The sequence below is a fragment of the Nothoprocta perdicaria genome, unplaced genomic scaffold (genome assembly GCF_003342845.1).
Source record: "Nothoprocta perdicaria isolate Ctin4 unplaced genomic scaffold, notPer1 scaffold_4, whole genome shotgun sequence".
Lineage (NCBI taxonomy): Eukaryota > Metazoa > Chordata > Aves > Tinamiformes > Tinamidae > Nothoprocta > Nothoprocta perdicaria.
In genome coordinates this window covers 10,078,591-10,100,776 of record NW_020455643.1, presented here as the reverse complement: position 1 = coordinate 10,100,776, position 22,186 = coordinate 10,078,591, and the positions used below count along the sequence as shown (strand labels likewise).

Here is a 22,186-nt window from a genome sequence, read left to right as displayed (position 1 = left end):
AAAAAAAATAAAAAAAAAAATCTTCTTCAGGCTGTTTAGGCTCACTACTGGCTAAATACTAATTAAATACAGCTCTTGGCAGTAATCTTAATTACAGCTTCCCTCCACCACAACTAAAGAGCAGCCACATAATAAACTGAGATTAGCCAATTCTAATTGTTTTTGCACATACTTTTTATGAACATATAGCCAAGAGTCACACAAGGGTATTGGTTAAAAAAATACCATGTAAATGCTATAGGTGGTCTTCTCTGTACTACTGTAATAACAGTGGGTAACAACTGTGCTCYAGCGGTTTAAAGGCAAGACTGGAGCCCAAGATCCTCACAGTACTTATCATCCAAACGTGACCAGGGCAGACCTCATCTCACCGAGAATCACTGAGACAAACACCCCAAGACACGAGTTCCTCTGTGCCTAACCCCAGAATTATCCTAGGTGCCTGGGTACCGCTGCTGCACCCGGCTTGGGCACAGCACCCTCCTGCCCTTTCTGAAAGGTGGCCCACCTCAGGCTCCTGTATTTGTTTCCTCCAGGTTTGAGATTTTAAGTTTAATTTTACCTTTTACTGCTGCTTTAGGTTGCTTTAGGAGCCTGCAGTTTCTCGCTCACGGAGCCAGCTGTCCAGCTCCACACACGTAACATCCGCCACCGTCACCCTCCTTCTCCCCTGCATGTGCCGCAGCAGATGGATGCMGAAGTGTTTTGGGTTAAGTCCATAACCAGGTTTTTGTGGACTGCATGGATAAACATTTTAAGGCCCCTTCTGGTTATATAAAAGGAAGCTATTAAACATTTGCCTCCGTACTCAGAGCAGGAAAGCTGTACCACAGACCGTACAGTCACAGATGCAACCAAGCAATTATCGTGCCTTTATCCCTTAAACAGATAGAAGATAAATTTGAAAGAAAATGAAGAACAGAATCCTTCTCCTTTTCCTTTTTTTATCCTTTTATCTCTCAGTGTAGGAAGTTTACTGAACCCTTGCCAACAATTCACTCAGGCTAATGAAGTGTATAAGTAATGGGATTAAATAATCTTCAACCGTCACTACAGTGGCTAATGCAGATGTTTTCCCAAACTAAAGCAGATGAGTGGTGAACAATATGAACTTGATTTAAGAGAAAGAAAAGAAAAGGGACAGGGGAGGTATCAATCTACAAGCAGATAAAGTCGATGAGATGTTTAATTCCAGTTACATCAAGTGGCTCCATCTGTATTACCAGTGCACCTTCCTAAAAATTCGCAGTGCTTTGCATAGGGTCACCAAACTTGCCAKGAAGTTAACCTTAAATTTTTTATGGTGCAATCACTTTAATGCAAACAATAAAAATGAAAAYGGTTTAAAAAGTACATATTCCATCAAAAAATCATTTAGGTTTTAATGGCCAATTAACAAGGCCCATCTATCTCTGCCACTGTAAATAAGAAAATCCTTCCTTATTTTAGTTAGTATTTCAGCAATAAACCCACTGCAAAGGGTCTGCAGAAGTGGAAGGAATAATAGGATATTGGTGGCATTTTTAGAAATGCAGAGTATTGTTTGTATTATTACTAGAAAYGCCAAAAATGTCAAAAAAAAAAAAGAATCAATTTCTTTTAGAAGTGCAGATATTGTTCTGGAAGGATCTCAGATACTTGCCCCTTCTATCCCATCAAAACCTACAGAAACAAAAATAAACTATGCAGCATACTGGTGTTACTTAAGCCTGCCCATATCTTTGCAAGAAAATGTGAAATTTATTGAGAATAACTTGAATACTAAGGTCAGTAAAATTATTAAAAACTTTGTTTTAAAATAAGCCTGTTTTAACAATGTGCATGGAAAACTAATGTTTATGAAAAGAATTCTGAATTTAAGGTTTATTGAAAAACCTACCGATACCTTGAGAAAGTTCTGCTGCTTTTCTTATTTTAAATTATAGGGATTATCCCAATATACTGTATACTAAGGTCACAGCAAGGTAAGGCCTCAGGCACAGCACGTGATGCTTCTTTAATTTGCAGCTGTGCAGCTGGTTCTAGCTKGCTCTTATGGGAGCCTCTTAAAAGGTGCAGATCCTCAGAGAGGCTGTTAATTGTCTGTTTAGGAGCTTGTTAGAGGCATAAACTGAAATTTTAGTATAAGGTAAGCTTCAAAAGATATGCAACCCACAGGCCCTTAGCTCAGGGAAAGGACATCCATTAATATTGTGAAGCATCGCAAAAAGTTTAAGTTTTACAAGTTTGAACACTGCTTTGCACCTGATTTCATTGATTTTAGCAAGTAACTCCTGTAAGGATTTCTGCATTGGGTTTCTCAGGATAGAAAGCTCCTGAGGGGAAAAAAAACATACAAACAAAACCCATCTACCTCTTAAAATTCTTGCAGATTCTGCTTCTTGCAGAGCTGAAATTAACGCTAAAGGGCACTCCCCCCTCACCACTGTATTTCAGGGTTCAGTAGGATACCCAAAATGAAGCCAGACTAGGAAGGTTAGAAGACACAAACGCTCCTGCAAACTGAGGAAACCTGGTGCCTCTAGTCCTGCTGTGGTTGCACCCACGAGGTGCCTGCATGGCAGTGAAGGCAGTCAGCATTTCCAAGCTGCACACATTTGAAATCAAGGTGCAAACGAGCACGGGTACTCACGATATAGCAGGACTCGCAGTAGGCCTTCTTCTCCACCGCATAGAAAGGCTGTCCCCTCAGCTTGTTGTTGCATATCATGCAGGTGAAGCACTCCACGTGGAAGACCTGGTCCATCGCCGTACAGCCCGTACCTTCCCCAACCACATTCTCCCCACAGCGGGCACAGCGACCTGGCACCAAAGAATAGGAACATGAGTCAAAACCAGCTCCCAGACCCATCTCCTGCCCCATGTCCAGCAGCCCTGGAAGGCACAAGGTCCCTGGACACATGGCTCATACCAACACTGCTGCTGGAAGGTGCCTTGGTGCTGACCTACATGAAACAACCTGAGGAGGCTTGAACCTACCTCCCAAACCYACTTGCCCAGTGATCACTAAAGGCACCTGCCAGGCATCACAGCAGGCAGCCTGCACCTCAGCTGCAACCAATGTTAYCATCTAACCCAGCTATATACCTTACCAGGATTAGTCACTCTTGGTTCCTTAGTGAGATGGGACACAGATGTGTAAAGCCTTGCCCCTACATGAAAGGGTTTCCTGACAGGCAGCTGCATAAGCCTACTTGGTGGCAGCACAGTGGTTACCATTAAAGGGGAGGTTTTGCTTGTATAGCTTAAACCAATTTCCCTCAGTGGAGCCAATTATACTGGCAAAAGGATTTAACTTTTATGCTTTTGCCAGTAGAGCAATATCAATTATAGCAGTATAAGTATAGCAAGTGCAAATAGCAATATTCTTGGGTACTTGCTAACGTGCTGATGCTAAGCTAGTTGGTATTAAAATATATATATATATATAGCCAAGGAATGAGTGATTACAAAAAATGAAATATCATCTCTTACATGAAAAAGGATTTTTTTTGTGTTTGAAGATTAACACGGATTAAGATATGGTGTCTATTTAAAGCACAGAAATTGTTCCTGAAGAAACAGATGTGTGGATCCTTTATTCTTACCRCACTTCCAAGAGAGATATATTGGAAGCTGCTCACAGGGATCCTGAGTAAAGGCAAGCACTAAGAACTGCAGCTCTTTCGGGAGCAGGTTTCTAACATAACATACAAGTACAATACACAACATATACATATCTGCATGTACACACACACACATAGGCTTGCTGCCCTCATTTGTTGCTGATGAAAATCTTGTGTGGGAGGTAGGTTCTACCTCCCAGAGACAGATTAGGTAGAAGATAGATAGAAGGTAGAATAGGAAGACTCAGAGGCTGAAGGACAACTATTCATTCTTGCTCTACACAAATGGGATACCCCATGCAAGCAGGATGTCCTTGCCCGGCAATCAAAATTAAAAATGATTCCTGTACAGAATTGTAGAAGAAAATTAGGAGACGGCCGCTTTATAAAAGGCAGCCTCGCTGAATGCAACACAGTGAGCCTAATACATGATGATCTGGGGCTGTGTCCTCTTTAAAGAGCACAGTCCATGCTGAGCATAATTCTGGTGTCCACAGTCTGGAGAGCCTGCCTCTTTCCATCAAGGCTCTGTGGATGGAGTGGTTGCTGAAGATGGACAGGACAGAAAGAGAAACAAAAGCAGAGGTAACAATGGGAGGGCAGATTGAATCCAAAATTGAATTACTGATAAATGCTAATAAAAAAAGAAATATAGTGTCTGTAACAGGCCAAAAAAAGATATTCTCTGATATCATGGTCTGCTTATTGGCCTTTTCAAACAAACACTGCAAAGCTTCCAAAGGAATTTTGACACGTCTTGTCACCCGAACAGCAGGGTTCCTACTCGTGCGTGGTGGAACAGCTCCTAGTCCCGATGTCCCTGTGCTCGTGGCTTCTTCCCTGTTTGCTCCAGACTCCAATAGGCTCTATCCAGGCTACAAAGCACGTAAACTAGTTTTGCATCCCTCGGGAGGTGGGAAGATGACATATATACACATTTGAGATATATTAGGAAAGCTTAGAAAAGAACCCAGATCATTGTGATTTGCTACAASAGCACAGCCGTAGCTGGCATTACACAGGCCAGACAGTTCCTGACTCAAAGAGCTCCAGGCTGAGCCATGTGGAGAGAGAAGTCACCAGATAAATCAAGACAATCCTGGAATTCACCCAGAAAGGAATTGATGCAAGTTGTTTTTATCCTCAACTTTCTATGGCATTTGTTATGAGTGTTTTGATCAACAGGGTTGTGCTTTAACCGCTCCACAGTGATACTTCTTGTGATGCCTCCTTTCTTTTTATGAGAGAAGGAATCCAGGCTTCCCAGAGCAGTGGTGAGACGAGCAAGCACAGGGGAAGAAAGGACTAGGAAAAAGGAGGAAAAAAAACCCTGGAAGAACCGTGGGATCAGTCTTGCTATGGCAAAGTGGCAAAAGGATCCTGGTGCCTGTAGTGCTGGAGCTGCCTGCCCAAGGGGAGAGCTCTGCTCCATCCCGCATGGACAGGGCCCGGGGTGCTCCGTGGCCTCCCCCAAACGGCTCGTGTAACTGTACTGTAATATGAAGAGACGCCTGGGGAGCCGTTAATATCTCTCTATATAAAACACGAAATTGAAAGCCATTAGTGTATTACTTTACACAGTGTTTTTCCAGAGGGAATATTCCGCTGAAGAATTTATTTTCCCTGGTGTGCCATTCTGTGATCATCCGGTATTATTTTTACGAGGCATTTGGACACGAAGTAATGTAGTGTCTATGCAAACACTTCTCAGCTTTCTTTGTTAACATCTGAGCAGAGCATGTGGGAATCTTTCCTTCCCCTCCTCCCCTTCTCACATCCATGACTTAGCTGGCCCTTGTATCTATACATCAATGTTTATCTTCCTCTCCGACCAAGGCACGTCTCCATTTGCTGCAGGAGTTATCTATACGTCGGCTTCTCCTCTGGCCGTGCTTCTTACGCCAGGAAATCGGAGCTGGTTTTCTGACTTGGCCAGAAGCTCTTGTGATCTCCAGCGAATCCCTTGGTGCCTTTGTACGTCCATCCCCTCTCGGCAGTGAGGGCACAAAGACACCTCTCTGTCACGGAGGGTGCTCTGGGGCTGCATTCCCGCGTGCRGCTGTCGGGCATTCCCAGCTGCGCCGCTCCAGGCCAGGTACAAACCAAAGCGCAGCACAACAAACCCCGCTGCCAGCTTTTCCCCTTGAACTTGGTATTTCCTTAGGCTTTCCTTCCTCTTTCTGGGTTTTTCCACAGAAGATTCCCACTCAGGCAGCAACAAACTTAACCCACCTAAATTTATGAGAAGTCCTCCTCCTTCTGCTGTGTACACACAGAGAAATGCTACTGTAAACTCTCACGCAGGAAAGCTTAAAGAAAGCTTCCTTTTTCATGAGTTTATATGCAAATTGTAACACTGTGGCCTGGAGCAAACCATGTTTTTCGGGAGACAAGGCCACTGCAGCAAGAATCAAAACACGCGCTCTGTGCCTAGCAACACCACCAAGTGACTCACTAGCCTGAAGGGGAAAAGTCAGAGAGCCAAAACCTTCAAATTTGGGAGCTTCAAGTGAGGTGTCTGGTCTGCTTCACATGAGCAAACACCCGCTCCGCTTCGCACCGGGGCAGCTCTCAAGGATGGCACCTTCTGCTTTGGAGGAATCCTTGAGCTGACGACGCTCCTGCAAAAAGCCAGGTCACTTCTCCCGACTCCTGCRTCTCCCTCAAATTTACTGGAAAATGGTTATTAATTTCCAGAGTTGTTGAGGAGGGAGGAACTGACAAACAGACAGGCACACGCACCCAGGCGGTGTGATTGCACAAGCCTCATTTCCTTAGAAAACCAGAAAAACCCCACTAAAAACAATCTATCCATCATTATGTCTGATAAAAACAAAACAAAGGTCTGCTTTCCCTGTGTGCCAATTACCAACGGCGAAGGTATTTGTGGTTGGATTTGCCACAATTAAATGCCCACACATGTTCCCTATTTTAATATTTTCACATTGGTTGAAATAACCTAGTCCGTTGTGTGTGGAATACCCATGAGTGAATGCAGAACAAGTTGCACCGCTTATTGAGAAAGAAGTAGCAAAGGCAAAGCCTGCAAGACTCAAAGAACAAACAGATTGCACAAAAAAGATTACACAAATAATCTAAGAGAAAAATAGCAGGCAGCGTATTACAGTAGAAACATAGAACAACGTGACCCATTTGCTTCCCACAGAGACAAACAGCACTTAAAAGGCAGCTTAAAGACAAAGAACGAAATTAATACTAAACTGCACAAAGATGAAACTATGTAATTTCAACATTCTTCTTTTGCCCCTCCAGCCTTTTCTAGGTCCTCATTCGAGACCGTTTTAGCAAAACTCAAATTGTGGCAGCACCCCTGGGAGACCGGAGTCCTCAGTTTTTGCATGGAAAGGGTTCATAACCTTGGCTGTGACCTTCCTCCATCCCCGCACAGCTGCCACGTGTTGGCCTTGCGTTGAGGGGACAGACAGAGGTGCTCACTGAGGCTTCCTGGGGGAAAACCTCTGGAAAACATCACCAGCGTTACTGTGTGGGCCACAGGGAAACACTTGAGCAGCAGGAAGGGAACACCAGCTCCTGTATTTTATTCTAAAATCTCATTTACTGGGCTCTGTAGAATGAAAGGTTTGAAATACCACAGTTTAGAACCTGAGCTAAGAGGAAGAAAGGATGAGAGAATCTCGAATTGCATGTGATGCCATGTCCTAATTGCTTGTTATGTTGTTGTTCTTGTTATTATTAGTAGTATTATGTGGATTTTTTTTGCTTAAATTACCTCTAATCCTGGATGCTCGAATGGTGAAACAGCCCCACTGAGCTACATATCAGAGAAGCACAGAATACAGAGAAGGGTCCTGTAGGAGTTTACAGTCCAATACAAGCGGTAGCAACCGGGTACAGCTGGAAATGCAGAGATGCAATCAGATAAAACTGGKCAGCAAGGAAAGCTGTGGTCTCAGAAAAAAAAAAAAAAAAAAAAAAAAGTGGGAATGGGTCGCTAAAGGCCATGCAAGTAAAGACAGGAAGCTTCTGTTTGATATGATGCATAAGGGAAACCAGAAGAGGGATTAGGAGGCAGGAATGATCTGGACTAAGTGACAAGCTGGAGAGTGATCTTTGCAACTGTGTTTTAGTTGAGCGCAAACTGGGAGAAACTGCATTTGCAGAAGAGGATGTTGCAGAGATTCAAGGTCACGGCAGTGTTGGTGCAGGTTTTATCAGTGTAGATGAATAGGAAAGACCACAGTCTGAGCTGCTACTCAGAAAGACTCTCAAGATTTGAACGAAGTCGGGGCGTGATCTGGAGATGAGAAATTTGATACAGGGTGTCCAGCCTTACCTTGGAAATGAGTCACTTTTCAATGTCAGATTAAGAATGTGAGCCAATGAGACAAACATCCACTGCTGCAGACGGATGATGGAACAGGTACATGCCATAGTCATGCTTAYGGCATAATATTCCAACAGCAACCACATTGGAGCCAAATGTAGAAATAATGTAACCCTGTGCAGATAGCTTGAGATGCTCCTGTTTGTACACCCAAAGATTGCATTAGCCTTTTTTAGGCTGCAACATTATTTTTCTGTCATAGCTATTTAGACAGTAACTTGTCAGGAGCGCAGRCTGTCTCTTGCTATGCGATGTGCACTGCCTACCAGACAATTCAAGCAATAAGTTGAGATACTACTAGTAAAGAGAGGGAAAACGTGTGAAACCTCTCTCTGTAAAAGGTTTAAATTCATGAATTCAAAGCATGCATTCTATGTAGAGAGGAGATAGGGGATAATTTTCTGATAAAAGCGTCAAAGTAAAAAGGCTCTGCGTTTGTTGAAATGTGGGGGGAAAAATGTTGTAATCTCAAAAACTTCTGCCTGATGGAAAAACTGCTTCCCACCTAACTCTACTTTGGGAACATACCACAAGGTCATATCCTCAGTGCCTATCAATTACACAATTTCCCTCAATCAGCTAAGTGTATTCCCTGGTTCTCCCTGCAGCCCTGATACAACGTGCAAGGATGAACTAAAGAAACAGAGCTCACCGCCTTTACAGAAGTGTCCTAAGAACATTTTATAAAATATGTACAATACATTGAACAAAAGATCTCGCTAAAAGTTCCCCTGGCAGCCTCAAGACACCCAGTATTTCCGCCGTGTTATTTTTCTAATCATCTCTGTTTAGAGTTCGCCAGCGAATGCATTTTAGAGATTCATGACACATTCTGCTTTTGGACAGCTTTGAATCGGTTGGCAGTAAATGTGGAAAAATCATTATTCCTAATGAAGAAATATTGATGACAAAACAGCATTTCGAGGACAACGTTGACCATACGTCAACAATGTAACCAGATTTACTCTGCTCTCCCTCCTCTTTCCTAGTGACTTCTATCCAAGGGTTTTCAAGCATTTCCCAAGCATGTGGGACTCTTCAGGGCACCTGTGTCAGACAGGCAAAATTATTGCATTTTAAAGGATATAGGAACAGAGAGGAATCCAATAGGATAACATTGCACAGCGGGTTTTAACTGCCACTATAGCTTAATTGAGTTAAGGAGACGCTGCAGTAGAGATCCTGCAGCTCACAGGCACCAGGGGCTAGGAGGTTCTTTGATTTGCCCAAATAGAATGGAATCAAAAGCTCTTCTCCAAAGCAGAGGATCCCGTTCCTGGGAAGATAAGATGTATGTGTCCAGCTGGGATTATGTTAGGGAAAGATGCCTTACGGTACCTATCTCAAGATTATTCCAACCCTTTGGATGCTGACACCCAGAGCCTTACAACACYGGTAAGGGAAGGCAAATGCAAGGATAGTTTGTGCATTTTATGGGAAACTACGGCATTTTTCTCAGATTGTTCTTGTCRTGCTTACCTGCCTTTCTTTGCTTTCAAATTCAGACTTCCTATTGAGTGGAAGTGCTTGACAATGGCTTTAGTGTGCCAAGACCCAAGCTTGAATTTTCACCACTTGACAGTAGCAAGCCGCATGCGTTGCTTGTCCTACACAGCCTTTGGACACAAGACAGATCAATCTTAATTCCCCTTTCCTCAGCAACGTCAGAAAACACAGCCTTCCACAGTTAACAGAGCCTCATGCTGCAACGTGTGCCTGTAACACTTCATAAATCCAAGGCTGTGATTTAATTACTGTGTCACGGCTATTCTCTTTAACTACATTGCACTTGTACTCCAGATGTAGAGGTCCCTGCACTGACCTCCTTGTCACTATACCATGCTTGCCCAGTAATAGCTACACTTTCCTGTTGTTCGCACCCCCTTCTCCGCCCGCAACACAACTTCATCTTCTCACTTTGCTTGGCTGCAAACCTGACACATTCTCGATATGCCCCAGAGGTCTCATTCCACTGTACACAGCAAACGCTCTGCAACTGTGCAGGCTCACGACACCAAGACTTTACTGCACCTTTTCAAATACTCTTCCATGCTGCTCACCACAGTGTTAGCTTCTGGGCCAGTCACTAGCCCTAATGATGAGCTCCATGGGGAGCTAGGAAGCTCCAGGAGCTTCCAGCTCCATGGGGAGCTAGGGGMCTGCTGTGACACCCACCATGCAGATGGGGAACTGAGCCCCACAGAGACTGAATTACCCGGCGAGGGTCACATAAGGAGTTTGTGACAGAGCCAGGAACTGAAACCACATCTTCTCAATCCCAGTCTAGTCTCTTTAACCACAAGACGATCTCAAAAAAAGGCTCGATGGTGAGACACGCTTGCAGTACGAAACTCTTCCATTTCACAGGGAGCTCCCAGCACCAGCCCTACTGGAACTTCCCCGCTCATCCAAGGAATGTGCTCCCTTGGCAGCCCGTGCCATCACGCTGGGGCAGGCCTGGCTGAGGACGCAGGGACGGAGCACGAAGCTGCTCCCCTTGTCCCCTGCTTAGTGAGGCAGACAGAAAGCCCTGCMTTTCCTACAGCCCTCGTCTGGTGATGGTCCCTGTGCCCTAGGCATTTAGATCAGCTTCTCTTCTTCCTGGGAACACATAGGACAACTTAGCCTATTTATGTTGCATTATTAGATTACAGCAAGGACTTATCAGTGTGTCCAAGGCACCTTCCTAAACGATCACCACCACAATGCATCACAGCCATGAGATAAAGGTKCAGAGAAAAGCAATCGTGATTTGCCCACAAAATTACAAAAATGCATGTTGAAAGGGATCTTGAGAGGTCACGTAATCCATCTTACTGCCTCAAGGGCAGGATCAGTCTCTTTCTACATCATTTTTGACAGATACTTGTTTAACCTGTTCCTAAAAACCTCAAGCAATGGAGATGTCACCAACAACTTGGGCAAAATATTTCATCGAGCATCTAGCCTTAACACYCACAAGCTTTTATTTCTATCTCACCTGTTCTACTGATCTGTTCCTCGCAGTAACCTACGCCAAAGCTTTCTTACTCTACTCACCATGGACATAAGAACATGGGTGGGCTCGTTTTGGTCTACTCCAGTTGAATGGGACCCTTTGGAGGTGTGGGCTTGCATGAACACTGAAGCTGAGCTGGTCTCCTCCTTCCCACTAAAGGCACATGACTTTGTACCCTTGGAAAGCAACCAAACACAAATCTGATCGCGTGCCAAACTGATTGATAGGAGTCCCCCAACTTGGTTCATCTGCAGTGAATGTCCCAGCCCAGTGGGGGTCAGTGATGCTCTACAATATTTAACGTCCTGCATACGTTTTTGCAGCGCGCTTTGTTGCATCGTGTCAACATTTTGGCACATGTGTTACCATGTGCAAAGGGGCTGAAACAGAGCCCGAACAACATCTGGAAACAAGAGGAAAGGGGTGAAAAAGGAGCGAGAGAGGAAACATCCCTCCCTTTGCTAATCGTTCAAGGAAATGCAAGAAAGAGAGTAAAATGTACTGCATTTCCTTTATAAATGTTTCCTTTAATGCTGATGAAAGTTGCCAGATGACAGAGACTGCAGCTCTATACCCACGAAGGAGCCCCAGCTCAGGGGGCAGAAGAGCTGGCCGTTTGCACTGCTTTGCCAGGGATATGGTCTTCAAAAGCAAGGGCAATTCCTTCTGYGATGCCTCCTACCCACCGGGCTGGCCAGGACCGCAAGCAGGTGCTGGGTCCCAGCCTGTTTTCTGGACACTCCTTGCTGCCAGCTTCTGTTCACTGCTAATCCCAGTCTGGGTTTAACTGTAGGTATGAAAATGACAAAGAAAGGAGTTCCAAATTGCAGGTATAGAGATGAAAAGAAGTAACATTTCATGCCTTTTTTTTTTTTTTTTTTTTAATGGAAAAGATGTTTGTTTGGGGAGAGTGAGGGTTTCAAAGAACTCACTGACTTGCACCTAAACCCTCAATCAGCAAAAACCTAGAGAGATCCAAAATGCAACCATTTCGTACAGTTAAAAAAATACAAAAAACCCACTTCATACATGTCTCCCACCTTGCTGGGTACATCCTTCCTCTCCTGCAGAGTAAATTGACAACATTTAGGGAAGTTAAAAAACCATAAAACACTCCCCCTCATTTTTCTCCTTACTTTTACTCCAAAATAAAAATGGGGAAAGATTTGTGAAGTCTGTGAAAGTGGAGCTTTGCCAAGCTTTCAAAAAGCTCAGAAAGCTCTTTTTATTTTAATTGTATAGGAAAATTAGAGTTTTGTTTGTTTTTCTTTTAAAGATGATTCTTCTCCTTGAAAAGAACATACATCACTGATGGGGAAATCTTGTTTTTTTCATGARATTTCTACCATTGTATGGCACTCAGGGAACAATCACAGCAGCTTCCCGCTACAGCCTGGATGATGGGGGAAATAAGAGTATCAGGCAGTTTTTTATGAGGCTGGTGAGGAATCTGTCTCTGACCAAGCTACCCCAAAATAGGTACAAATGGGCTCTGGCCCTTTGGGGGGAAGGACTTTGGCCATGGGAAACGCTGCTGTGCAAAGAGCAGATCTGCCAAGCTCTGGCTCTTGGGGTCTTCTACAACACCAGCCATTGAGCCAGGTCCCTTTGCCCTCTTGCAAAGCCACCTTCCAGAACCAAAGCCACCAGCTCCAGAGCCTGGAAGGATCAACCGTATAGCTGAATACCCCTGCTCATCCGAAACTCCCGTGAGAACAGGGAGACCGAAATCGTCCTYGTGCCGCCCTCTCCAGGGCCGCGCGGGCCAGGGGGATTTCCTGGGCGATCCCCCCGGGCGCGCTCTGTTCTGCTGCGTGAGATTTCAGGATCCTCTTTTGGGAAGCCACAGAAAGCCCCTGGCTGCGGCGGGGCCGGCGGAAGCGGCGGCGCGCGCCGCGGTGGGGCAGCCCGTCGGCCCCCGCGCAGGTGTCCCACGGCCGCTCGCCCCGCGCGGGCCAGCAGACGTGCTGGTCGAGCCGCGGAGGGCAGTGCCAGGGGCTGCGGCACCCAAGCCTGTATATAAGTGATGTATAAGCCTGTATATAAGTGATGGCTGCAAAATATAGCTGGGGACTGAGGAGCCGGGCTGCTCTTTGGGGTGCTTGTGCAGCGGCCCTGAGCCCTCTCCCAGCCGCTCCTCCAGGTGGAGGGGCTCAGTGGTCGGCTGCTCGCAGGCTCATGAGCAACCAGGGCTCAGATGTAGGTTGATTCTCCTCAGTCCTTGCTCTCCTCTGAGCTGAACCAGTCAGAAGGGCAGAACAGAGCGGCCAGGACTCAGGAGTCAAGTGGTGGCTGCAGCAGTGCTAGGTACTGTGCAAAGACGGAGCAAACAACAACCCATTTCCTAAAGGTTTTCACCTCCGAGGGTTCCCACGTTGTGCAAGTGCACTTCAAACTGCTCCTGCCCCCCAAGCCCAGCCAATCCCTTGCACAAGTCCAGGCCAGGCACCCTCAGCACGTTCACCAGACTCGAGCCCAGCCAAAAATCACATCCGCTGCTGGGCACAAATGACTCAACTCACTCTTCCATAGCCTGGGTGCAGCTGGTATTCAGCAGCTTGTCCCTGCCTCACGACTTCATGGGAGGCTGGTGCCATGAAGGGATCTTTACCAAAGGGATCTGTTCAGCACAATAGGTGAAAACAACCAAATAATGGTGAAGTTTTGAGTCTGAGATGCTTCCTGTGCCAATGGCTCTGGCCTACCAACCTGGCACACTTCCGCGTGCCTGCCTGGGGAAAAACATCTGACAAAAACAGGAGAAACAGGGAGGGAACCTGTCTAGCTCTGCCAAAGGCAGAAAAAAGAAAGGTGAAGAAAGGCCGGATCCCACAAGAGTTGAGTCCTGAAACAAATGGGAGCTCTCATATTCCTAACAGCTTTGCGGTCTGGGGTTTTCAAAGGCATCCATTGGCATCAGAAGATGTCCCACCAAATTTCAATTGACACCTCATTCATTTAAGGTCTTTTGAAAACGTTGCCTTTCATAATCGGGCACCAGCCCATGGTCTCCTTTCTGTTTTGAAACCTCCACTGTCTGTGTGTCGACAGCAGCCATGCCATAAATCACATTCATCAGGCTCTGGAAACCACCTCACCTGTACTCCAACCATCAGCCATTCCCTTGCACTAAATTCCATCACTCCAAATTTTTGAGCAGCTGGAATCAACTAACTTTTTTTTTTTTTTTTTTCCCCCTCCATTAAACCAACCTACTGGACAAAAGTCTCCTTCTTCCCTCCAAATCTGGGACTTTTCCAACCAGGTGCAAGGTCCAATATTTGTTTACTCTCCTCTTGGACAAGCAACAGGAGCTTTACAACGTAGGATGACAAGGCACTCCCGTTCTGGAGGGGACACACAGCACTTGTTCCTGCTCCAGAAGGACCAGACACATCTTATCCTTAAAATRTGACATTGGTATGGAGAGCGAAAGTCCTTTTAAAATAACATTTGATATTGGTGACACCTATTAATTATACTTACATAATTACACAATAATTACAATTCTGCTCATCCTCTGGGTCATGAGGCCTGCTTTTACTGGCAGAGATAGATGGAAAATAGTACCAATAACTCTCCTATTTCTAAAATGACCTGTCTGAACCACATGCTGCATATCTGGAGCCCATGATGGAGCAGTACAGTATCAGGTATCCATGTGTTATTACTCTGGCCTAACAGTCACAGTCTCAGAACTTGCTGGAAAAGGAGACAGAAGTTTTCATGTTCGGCCTCTGTTGGAGGTGAATTAGTACAAATTGTAAGATCCATATTTATAAAAATTATTATTTTATTTAAGGAAAGTCTGTGGAAAACCCATCTGCACAATTGAATGTGTCACTCTCACACATCCTACAGCTTTTGATTCATAATTAGTAAGCCTTAGAAAATAGTAAGAATTCCAAAAATTTAAATGTAAAGCACATAAAAGTCTTTGGTGCCCCAAAAGATGCTCTGTCTCAAGTGATGGTTTAGACTTTAAGGCCTGGTAGGACCTTAAGGCCGACTAACAGTAAGAGACATGGAAAATGTGTGTTCCAATACAGATTTATCATGATATGGGAAAGGCAAGGTACAATTTTAGGTTACCCAGCCATAAAAATTGTCCTGACATTTAACCTAAAGACCTGCATGAGGAGGCTGTCAGAATCCACAAACGCAAGGCCCCAATATTACTGCCATCACATTTCTAAGATGGGAGATTCTAAATTGGTTTCTGCATGAAGGGCACAAATCCCTGTCTCCTGAGCTATTCACACAATTCTTGATTGAGGAATTTTGGGCTGATGGAAACCGAAACCCCAAACCTCTCCCTCCTCACAARGGACCCATCCAACATCCAGAGGTCATGGTGGGTCCTGCCAGCCCAATGCCCTTAGGCAGGCATCAGAACACGCTATCATCAGCGGCATTACAGACAGTTGGCAAAAACTCAGAGTGTTCAAAAACCTTCTGCACATCGTGAACTGGTTACAGCAACCTCCATATGGAAGAAGTTGGCAAATCGTAGCGCTCTGAAATTTCAAGGCTGCCTTTGCAGTTTTCCTACATACACGGGAGTTCGCGGCAAAGACTGCAGTATATTTGATCCTCATTAAGTGCTCTGATATGACAGCATGGAAAACTTAAGGAGTTGTTTACATGAGATAGCAGAATCCTTTGAAATCCCCTAGACCTTCCACAGTTTAGATCTGGAGTGTGTRTACAGACTCTCATTTCAGTTTAGCCCAAGCCTGATTTTAACTGATATAAACTAAGGCAACTTTCGAATTGATATGACCATCACCAGAGGGCCAGCACTGGTTTAAGTCAGTTTTCATTCCATTCCATTACCAACCAGTAAGTTGGTTTCCATTTACACCTAAAATGATGCAACTTGGTTGTGTTGACAAAGTCRGATGCACTGATCGGGGAAAGCTATTATTCACACATTGGCATAGGAAACCGTGTGGGAGATCTTCACCCCGTGAAAGGCTAGGGCATGCAGAAGCAAGCTCCAAAACAGAGCAACCAAGCAAAGTGAGACCCAATGCAAATGCAAAGTATTTGAGGCTCTATACACATTTTGAAAACATCTTCCATTGTTTTGTACTGCTCTAAGCCTGYCCATTGCAGCCCCTGCACACCCACAAGATGCTGTGAAATAATGTGCACATTGTACCTCCTGGGAAGTCTCCAGACCCGTTTAGACAGAACGTTGGCTGCTTTTGAGGTAAGCTCCAGGTCCATATCTAAACATTAAAATACCTGGAAAAAGTCTGAATTTTACCAACCTGGTGCTTATCATTCCAACATCACAAGAAACCCACGCAACTTCTCCAAACCCAAATGATGGCATTTTGGAAGCCACAGCCTAAAGACCCATCTAATTCCTTTTCCTGCAATGCAGAGAAAGCCTTTTCCAGAGAATAGCTCTTTCTGAGGTTCTGAGGACCACTGAGGGACAATGTTAGAGCTAAGAGAGATACAAAATTAGTAAAACAGTTGCCCAGGGGAAAGATATGAATCTCTCATTTTACATTGTTATTTCCGCTGCATCTTGCTTTGCCGTCCGCTCTGCCGTCCCCAGAGCTCATATATGAAGCCACTGCATGCACAGATCTCCTGAGAGCACAGACTATATTTAATCAACCAGATCTCTAGCCAAGCTGATGTCAGTTTGGGCATCTTCAAAGGTCTCAGGACCCTCAAAGGGTCTAAATGACAAGCTGTCATTATGACCTGGCCATATGGCTGACACATCCCTTTGGAGTCCCCTTATTTGCCCCTCCAAAGAAGGATGCCACAGAAATGGTGACTCACCGACTGTGCACAACTGTAGTACATATATTCCATTTTCTTCACCTATTGAATTGCTATCTTTAGAAGAAGCCAATGTTTTCTAGACATCTAAAGATACACAATGGGATATTTTTAAATGTCTAACTTGGTTCCAAGTTCACTCTTATTGCAGTCAAAGGCAGTACAGTCCTGTCCTCCTTCCATGTTTTCCTCCCTCCTCCAAATACACACGTAGGATTTGCCAGCACTGCAGACATGTCCGCAAGACCATGCAGACAGCAAAAGTCGGATCAGYTGATGTAGGGACAGAGAAGGCAAAAGAAGAGAATGTCCATGCAGCATCCTGCACTAGGTACACATACACCTATGAGTGTATATACACTCATGTGTGTGTATATGTATATATATATAGATACACACACACACACACACACACATATATACTTCAAAATTCTCATTGGTGTTAGCCATGGGGCAGAAACGAGAAGCAGCTGCCCAGCTTGTGGAGATGACAACAGGAAAATGTGACTAGAATTAGCTCCATGCCGGCAATGCAGATCTCCAGGACCTTCCCATCCAGAAGAGCTGACTGCACACGACAGTGCTCTGTGGAACATAAATAAGTTAAGCCAGCATCCCTTATGAATGTCTCCCTCTAAGAAAGCKCCGTCTGACATAATTCCTTAGCTCACAGGAGGACAAACAATCCCAGAGTTAAAAACAAGTGGGAAGTCAGTGCTGTCATGCCCTAGCTATGCCTCAACACGGAGAAGGTCAACGTAAAAGACATCAGGCTTCCTGCAGGATTTTTGGAAGCCAGCAGCTGAATTCACTTTCTTTTCAGGGCAAGCAGATAATGAGGAAACAGTGGCACTGCAGAAGCTCTTTTTTTCCTTTTTTTCTTTTTTTGTTTTCAGAGTATAATTTTAGACGACAACAGAAACAGCCAAAAACCCCACAAGAAACTTTCCCCATTCCCAACCTGCTCTCAGAGAAAAGGCTGCACATCATCTGCTCAGTTTGCCCAACAGCCCAGACAGAATCAGAACTTGTGCTTACTAGATAGCAAGTTATTAACCTCTCAAGATACTGTCTGGAACCAGAATTTGTTGAGGAAATTGGTTATTAAAGCTGACTATTGCTGCTGACTGGACACAGCCTGACTCACAGCTTTAAACAAATAGCTTAATGTGACTGCAGCAGGGAATTGGGAAAGATCTAGGAGAGAAAACCATCCGCATCTCAAGTGCAGCTGCCTGTCTTTACCGCTGGTGAGTGTCTTACCCTTTGGAAGGTGGTTGCACTCATGCCTCTAAATACTCTACGAATATATATTATTACAAGGGTACTTTACTAAAGCACTGCATACATGTAGAGATTCATTTCTTCAGCTCTCAGCACCCATATATCTACCTGTGCTCTCCCCTGTTGACCTTGCTGCTGCCAACAGGCTTGCTCAGGGGTTAAACTCTCGGCACACATACAAGCAGAGATAACTCTACACAGCCTCTCTACATGCTTAAGCAGGCACRCTAGAAAAAAATGTATCTATAGAGAAGAGAATTTAATGCAAACAAGCAGGCTCGCGAATGAAAGCCGCCAGCATGCTATCAGATGTGGCCTCCCCTCTCGGCTTCTCCAGCTGCAGGGCTGCTCAAGTTTTCCAGCAYGCTCTGCTCCGCTGGCCCGGGCCGCGCTGCGGACAGCTCCGTGCTTTGCCACACACTCTCCTTATCAGCTGATAAAACCCGTGCTGGTGTAGCCCGGCTGGGGGACATCTCACTGCAGGTTCATGAGTCAAAACGGGCGCGCTCTTGGCTACTGGTAGCATGCCAAAGGTCTGGCAGAGCTGCCTTCTCGAGAGCTGCTCCCCGCTTCGGGACAAGGGTCTCCTCGCCGCTGGGCACCTACTGCAGATGATGCGACAACATGAGCAGCAAGGCGCTTTTAYGGGCACAAGGACAGCGAGCCCACTAAAAGCAGCAGGACAGTTCGGCTGCTTCTGATTCTTTTCATTCCTCTAATGCTCCCCTGCCTCTCTGCACCACCGAAAAACACTCCGTATTGATTATGCTGACATCGACAGCGGAGCCGGAATTTTTTTTTTTTTTGCACGTCTCAGATGAGAAAGTGGGTTATGATTCATCTCACACAATCTGAGTCAAAGCGATTCCTTAAGAAAAAAAAAAAAGAAAAAGAAAAGAAAGAACCAAACAGTTTTGATGCATTTCCATCAGAAAAGAAAGGGCTGCTGGAGAACACTCAGCAAATGAGACAGCGCTGTTTAATTCTTCTTTAGCACATTTCACTCTCAGATAAAATCTGGCCTTCCCCTTGCTCAATTGACACTCAAAATACCTCAAAAAGTTACTGGCAAGAGACAAATCACCCTACCAAAAAAGACCACACGAGACAAACACCAACAGAAGAAATAACARATGTCATGCCATGCCATCCCCCCACGGAAAGCTGGTTGTTAGACTGGAAAGTAATAGATTACCATGGTGAATTATCAGCTTTCCTAATAGCCACCAACTATCTAAATGCTGAAACATGATAGCATGTGTGGGTACATTAAATTAACAGCAGTTAAGATTACCAAGTGTGATCCTGAAGCGCTTTTTCTCCCTTTCTTCTTTTCATAGCCATGTTAATAACCCTGGAAAATAGAGCTTGTGATTTAAACGCTGGGAATAGCCTTCCGAGCAGTTGGGACTTCTCATCAAGAGAAGGCTCACAAGCCCATTCTGTTATTTTCACATAAAATAAGAGCAAGGCCATGGTTGTGGGGAAGGCACGGGACTTGAAGGAATTCCAGGCTCAATTCCCACTTTGCTACTGGTTCTCTGCATGAGTCTGGGTGAGTCATCTCTGCCAGTCAGCTCCTCAATTGTAAATTAAGGACAATAATCATTTCCTGCTCGCTGTATTTTCGGCTTGGAGCTCTGAGGGATGCATACTGCTTCCTCCTTCGTGTTTCATTTGCACATAGTGCAGCGTGACCACATACTGGCTAGCAGGCCTTAGATATTACTGCAGGGCAAATAGGCCACAAGATGACACRGAAGCAACTGCAGATCTACTGCAACCTGCTTCAAACAATAGGTGAGAGCTCTATTCAGTTTAAAAAAAAAAAAAAGAAAAAAAAGAAAGCCAAAAAAGAAAATTTTATGTCCGATCATATGCATAACTGCATAACTAACTCCAAACAAAGAGAAATGAAAATGCTTCCTTGTTAGTGGAGTCAGAGTTTTGTCCAACACTGCATGGCTAGAACTGTGGTTTCCAGCTCCAGCTCCAAACCTGACTAGCTATCTCTCTCTCAGCAACTTAGCCTTAAGTTTGGACTCAAAAAAAGCTTGTTTTGAGGCTCAGAACACTCCAAAACACCACCTGAAGTGAAATTTACTTCTATAAAACTATAATCCAGAAACATTCTCACTCATTTGTAGACACATATGCATATATACCCTGTTAAAATAACTGTAAAATTTTAGTGCTTTTGAAATCCAAGATGGAACAATCCTGGTTTCACTCATGGCCATAAAATAGATCTAACATGAAGAGACCAACCTCCAACCCACAACCCTCTAGACTAATAAGCTGCGTTCAATTCTTCTCCCAGAAGAGATTCCCAACCAGGTGTCCTTCAAGTGCCACAATTCATGGACTTTAGTGAWTTGACAATGTACCTACAGAGAATCTCCCTTAAAAGCAGCCAATTAATTTGACATGAGGTAGAAAACAGCCCATTTTAACTTACCAGGTAGGTAAGTTTTGGAGAAAGAGGTTGAGCTTTGCTCTCCATTTGTGCAATGCCTAGCCCACTTTGGGTATGACTGCAATATAAGAAATAATTTCCAGCCTCACAGATTTTTTTTTTTCCCATATATATGTTCATTTTTAAATATATTGAAAAAAATCTCAAAGAATTTTGCTCCACTTAAGAAAGACACATCCCTGATATTCATTAGCACATTTCACTCCTCTTAGAAGACATCAGGAAATTGTCAGCTTTACTGACTGTTAAAACAAAAATAATTCCAAATATAACCTGCACACATTTTTGTTTCACAGWACACAGGTAATCATGAAGATTTGCTAAAATGCTAACTTCATACTCCACACTTATGCTCCATTAAATGAGGTCTGCATTCAATCAGTTGCAAGCAGAAATATGACTAAGTAGACTGCCATCATGTCTGTGAAACAGTGGTAGGCTCTGAAGTAGGTGACAGTGTTTCAGAAAAACTCATGATGTGAAGTCTCATCTTGCCTTCTGTGGATGAGAAGAAGAAGGGAAGATGTGAATCTCCTGCCTCCTGGCACATCTGGGCAGCAGSAAGTTGAGGTTGTGGGAGCAAGATCCTCCCTAACTCCTGAGGGCTGCCTGTGCTAGGTCTTAGATGTGCGCTCAATAACAAGCTAAGATCCCAGGCAAAAATGACCTAGGTACTTGGCTTCCCAAAGTATTTCTTCTACAGCAACGGCCCACTGGGGTATAGYAGGAAGATTAGGGCAGTCTTCTAAACACTGAAATATAGCGGAAATCAGCTCAAAGTCTCTTTGTCCATAATATTCACCTCTCTCTTCTCTTGCCTTTGTCATGGCTGGAGACCATCTATGCAGACATGGCATCTTTTGCTCACCAGCCACCCCTTGCTCATCTCTTTTCCACGTCCCACTYGGACTGCGGGCCCAAACTCTCCCCAGCAGGTTTTGCTGAGCTGATCGTACCCATTTGCTGTTGGAGCCCTCCCTATCCGCGCRGCACAGGGATGCCGGCAGCCACAGGACTCCCTGAAAGCAGGGCAGACGGCGTTGGCGTGCCCCRACAGAAGTGAGACTGCAGAAAGAGGCTCTGAAAGCCATTCAGCAGGGTAATTGGAGCCCCTGGGGAGCAGAGGGAAGGTGCCTCCCCTTGCGGCAGCCCGCAAGGGGACAGCTGGATGGTGACGGCAYGGGCGCCATGGGCTCCCCAGCGCAGGCTCCTCTTGGTGCAGGAGCCACCGCGCATCGCTCCCGAGTGGGAAATAACATCGAAAACTGCAGTTGAGGAAGGGATCTCCTTTCTCCGTCCACTCGTCCTGCTTCCGCGAGCAGCTACGTAACAGAAAACGACTGTCGGCTCAGCAGTCGCTGTAAACCTGCCCTGCTGTTTGCTGGCCCAGATGTTGGCCGGATGACGACGTATGCCATCTTGCGTAGGAAACCCCATCTTTAAAACACATGCGTAAGACATCACTTTTTTTTTTTTTTTTTTAATAGTAAGTCACATCTTTTAGTAAAAATGTCTTCAGAAGAGAACCGTAAAATATGCCAACTTTTATTCTCTCTCTCTCTTTTTTTTTGTGGTAATTCAGAAGAAACTAAAAGGCTCCCTAAGTAGACCAAAAAGGAGATGTTTACAGACACAGCTGAGAAGACTGAAGT

General features: G+C 44.9%; 1 protein-coding gene across 1 annotated transcript in view; it reads right to left on the bottom strand.

The window, feature by feature from the left end:
- Window positions 1–22,186, bottom strand: part of LPP (LIM domain containing preferred translocation partner in lipoma) — a 201,495-nt gene that overhangs the window by 36,514 nt on the left and 142,795 nt on the right. Inside the window, exon 8 of the mRNA XM_026045353.1 lies at window positions 2,633–2,802. Coding sequence (XP_025901138.1) covers window positions 2,633–2,802 — 170 coding nt within the window. The remainder of the gene's footprint in view (window positions 1–2,632; window positions 2,803–22,186) is intronic.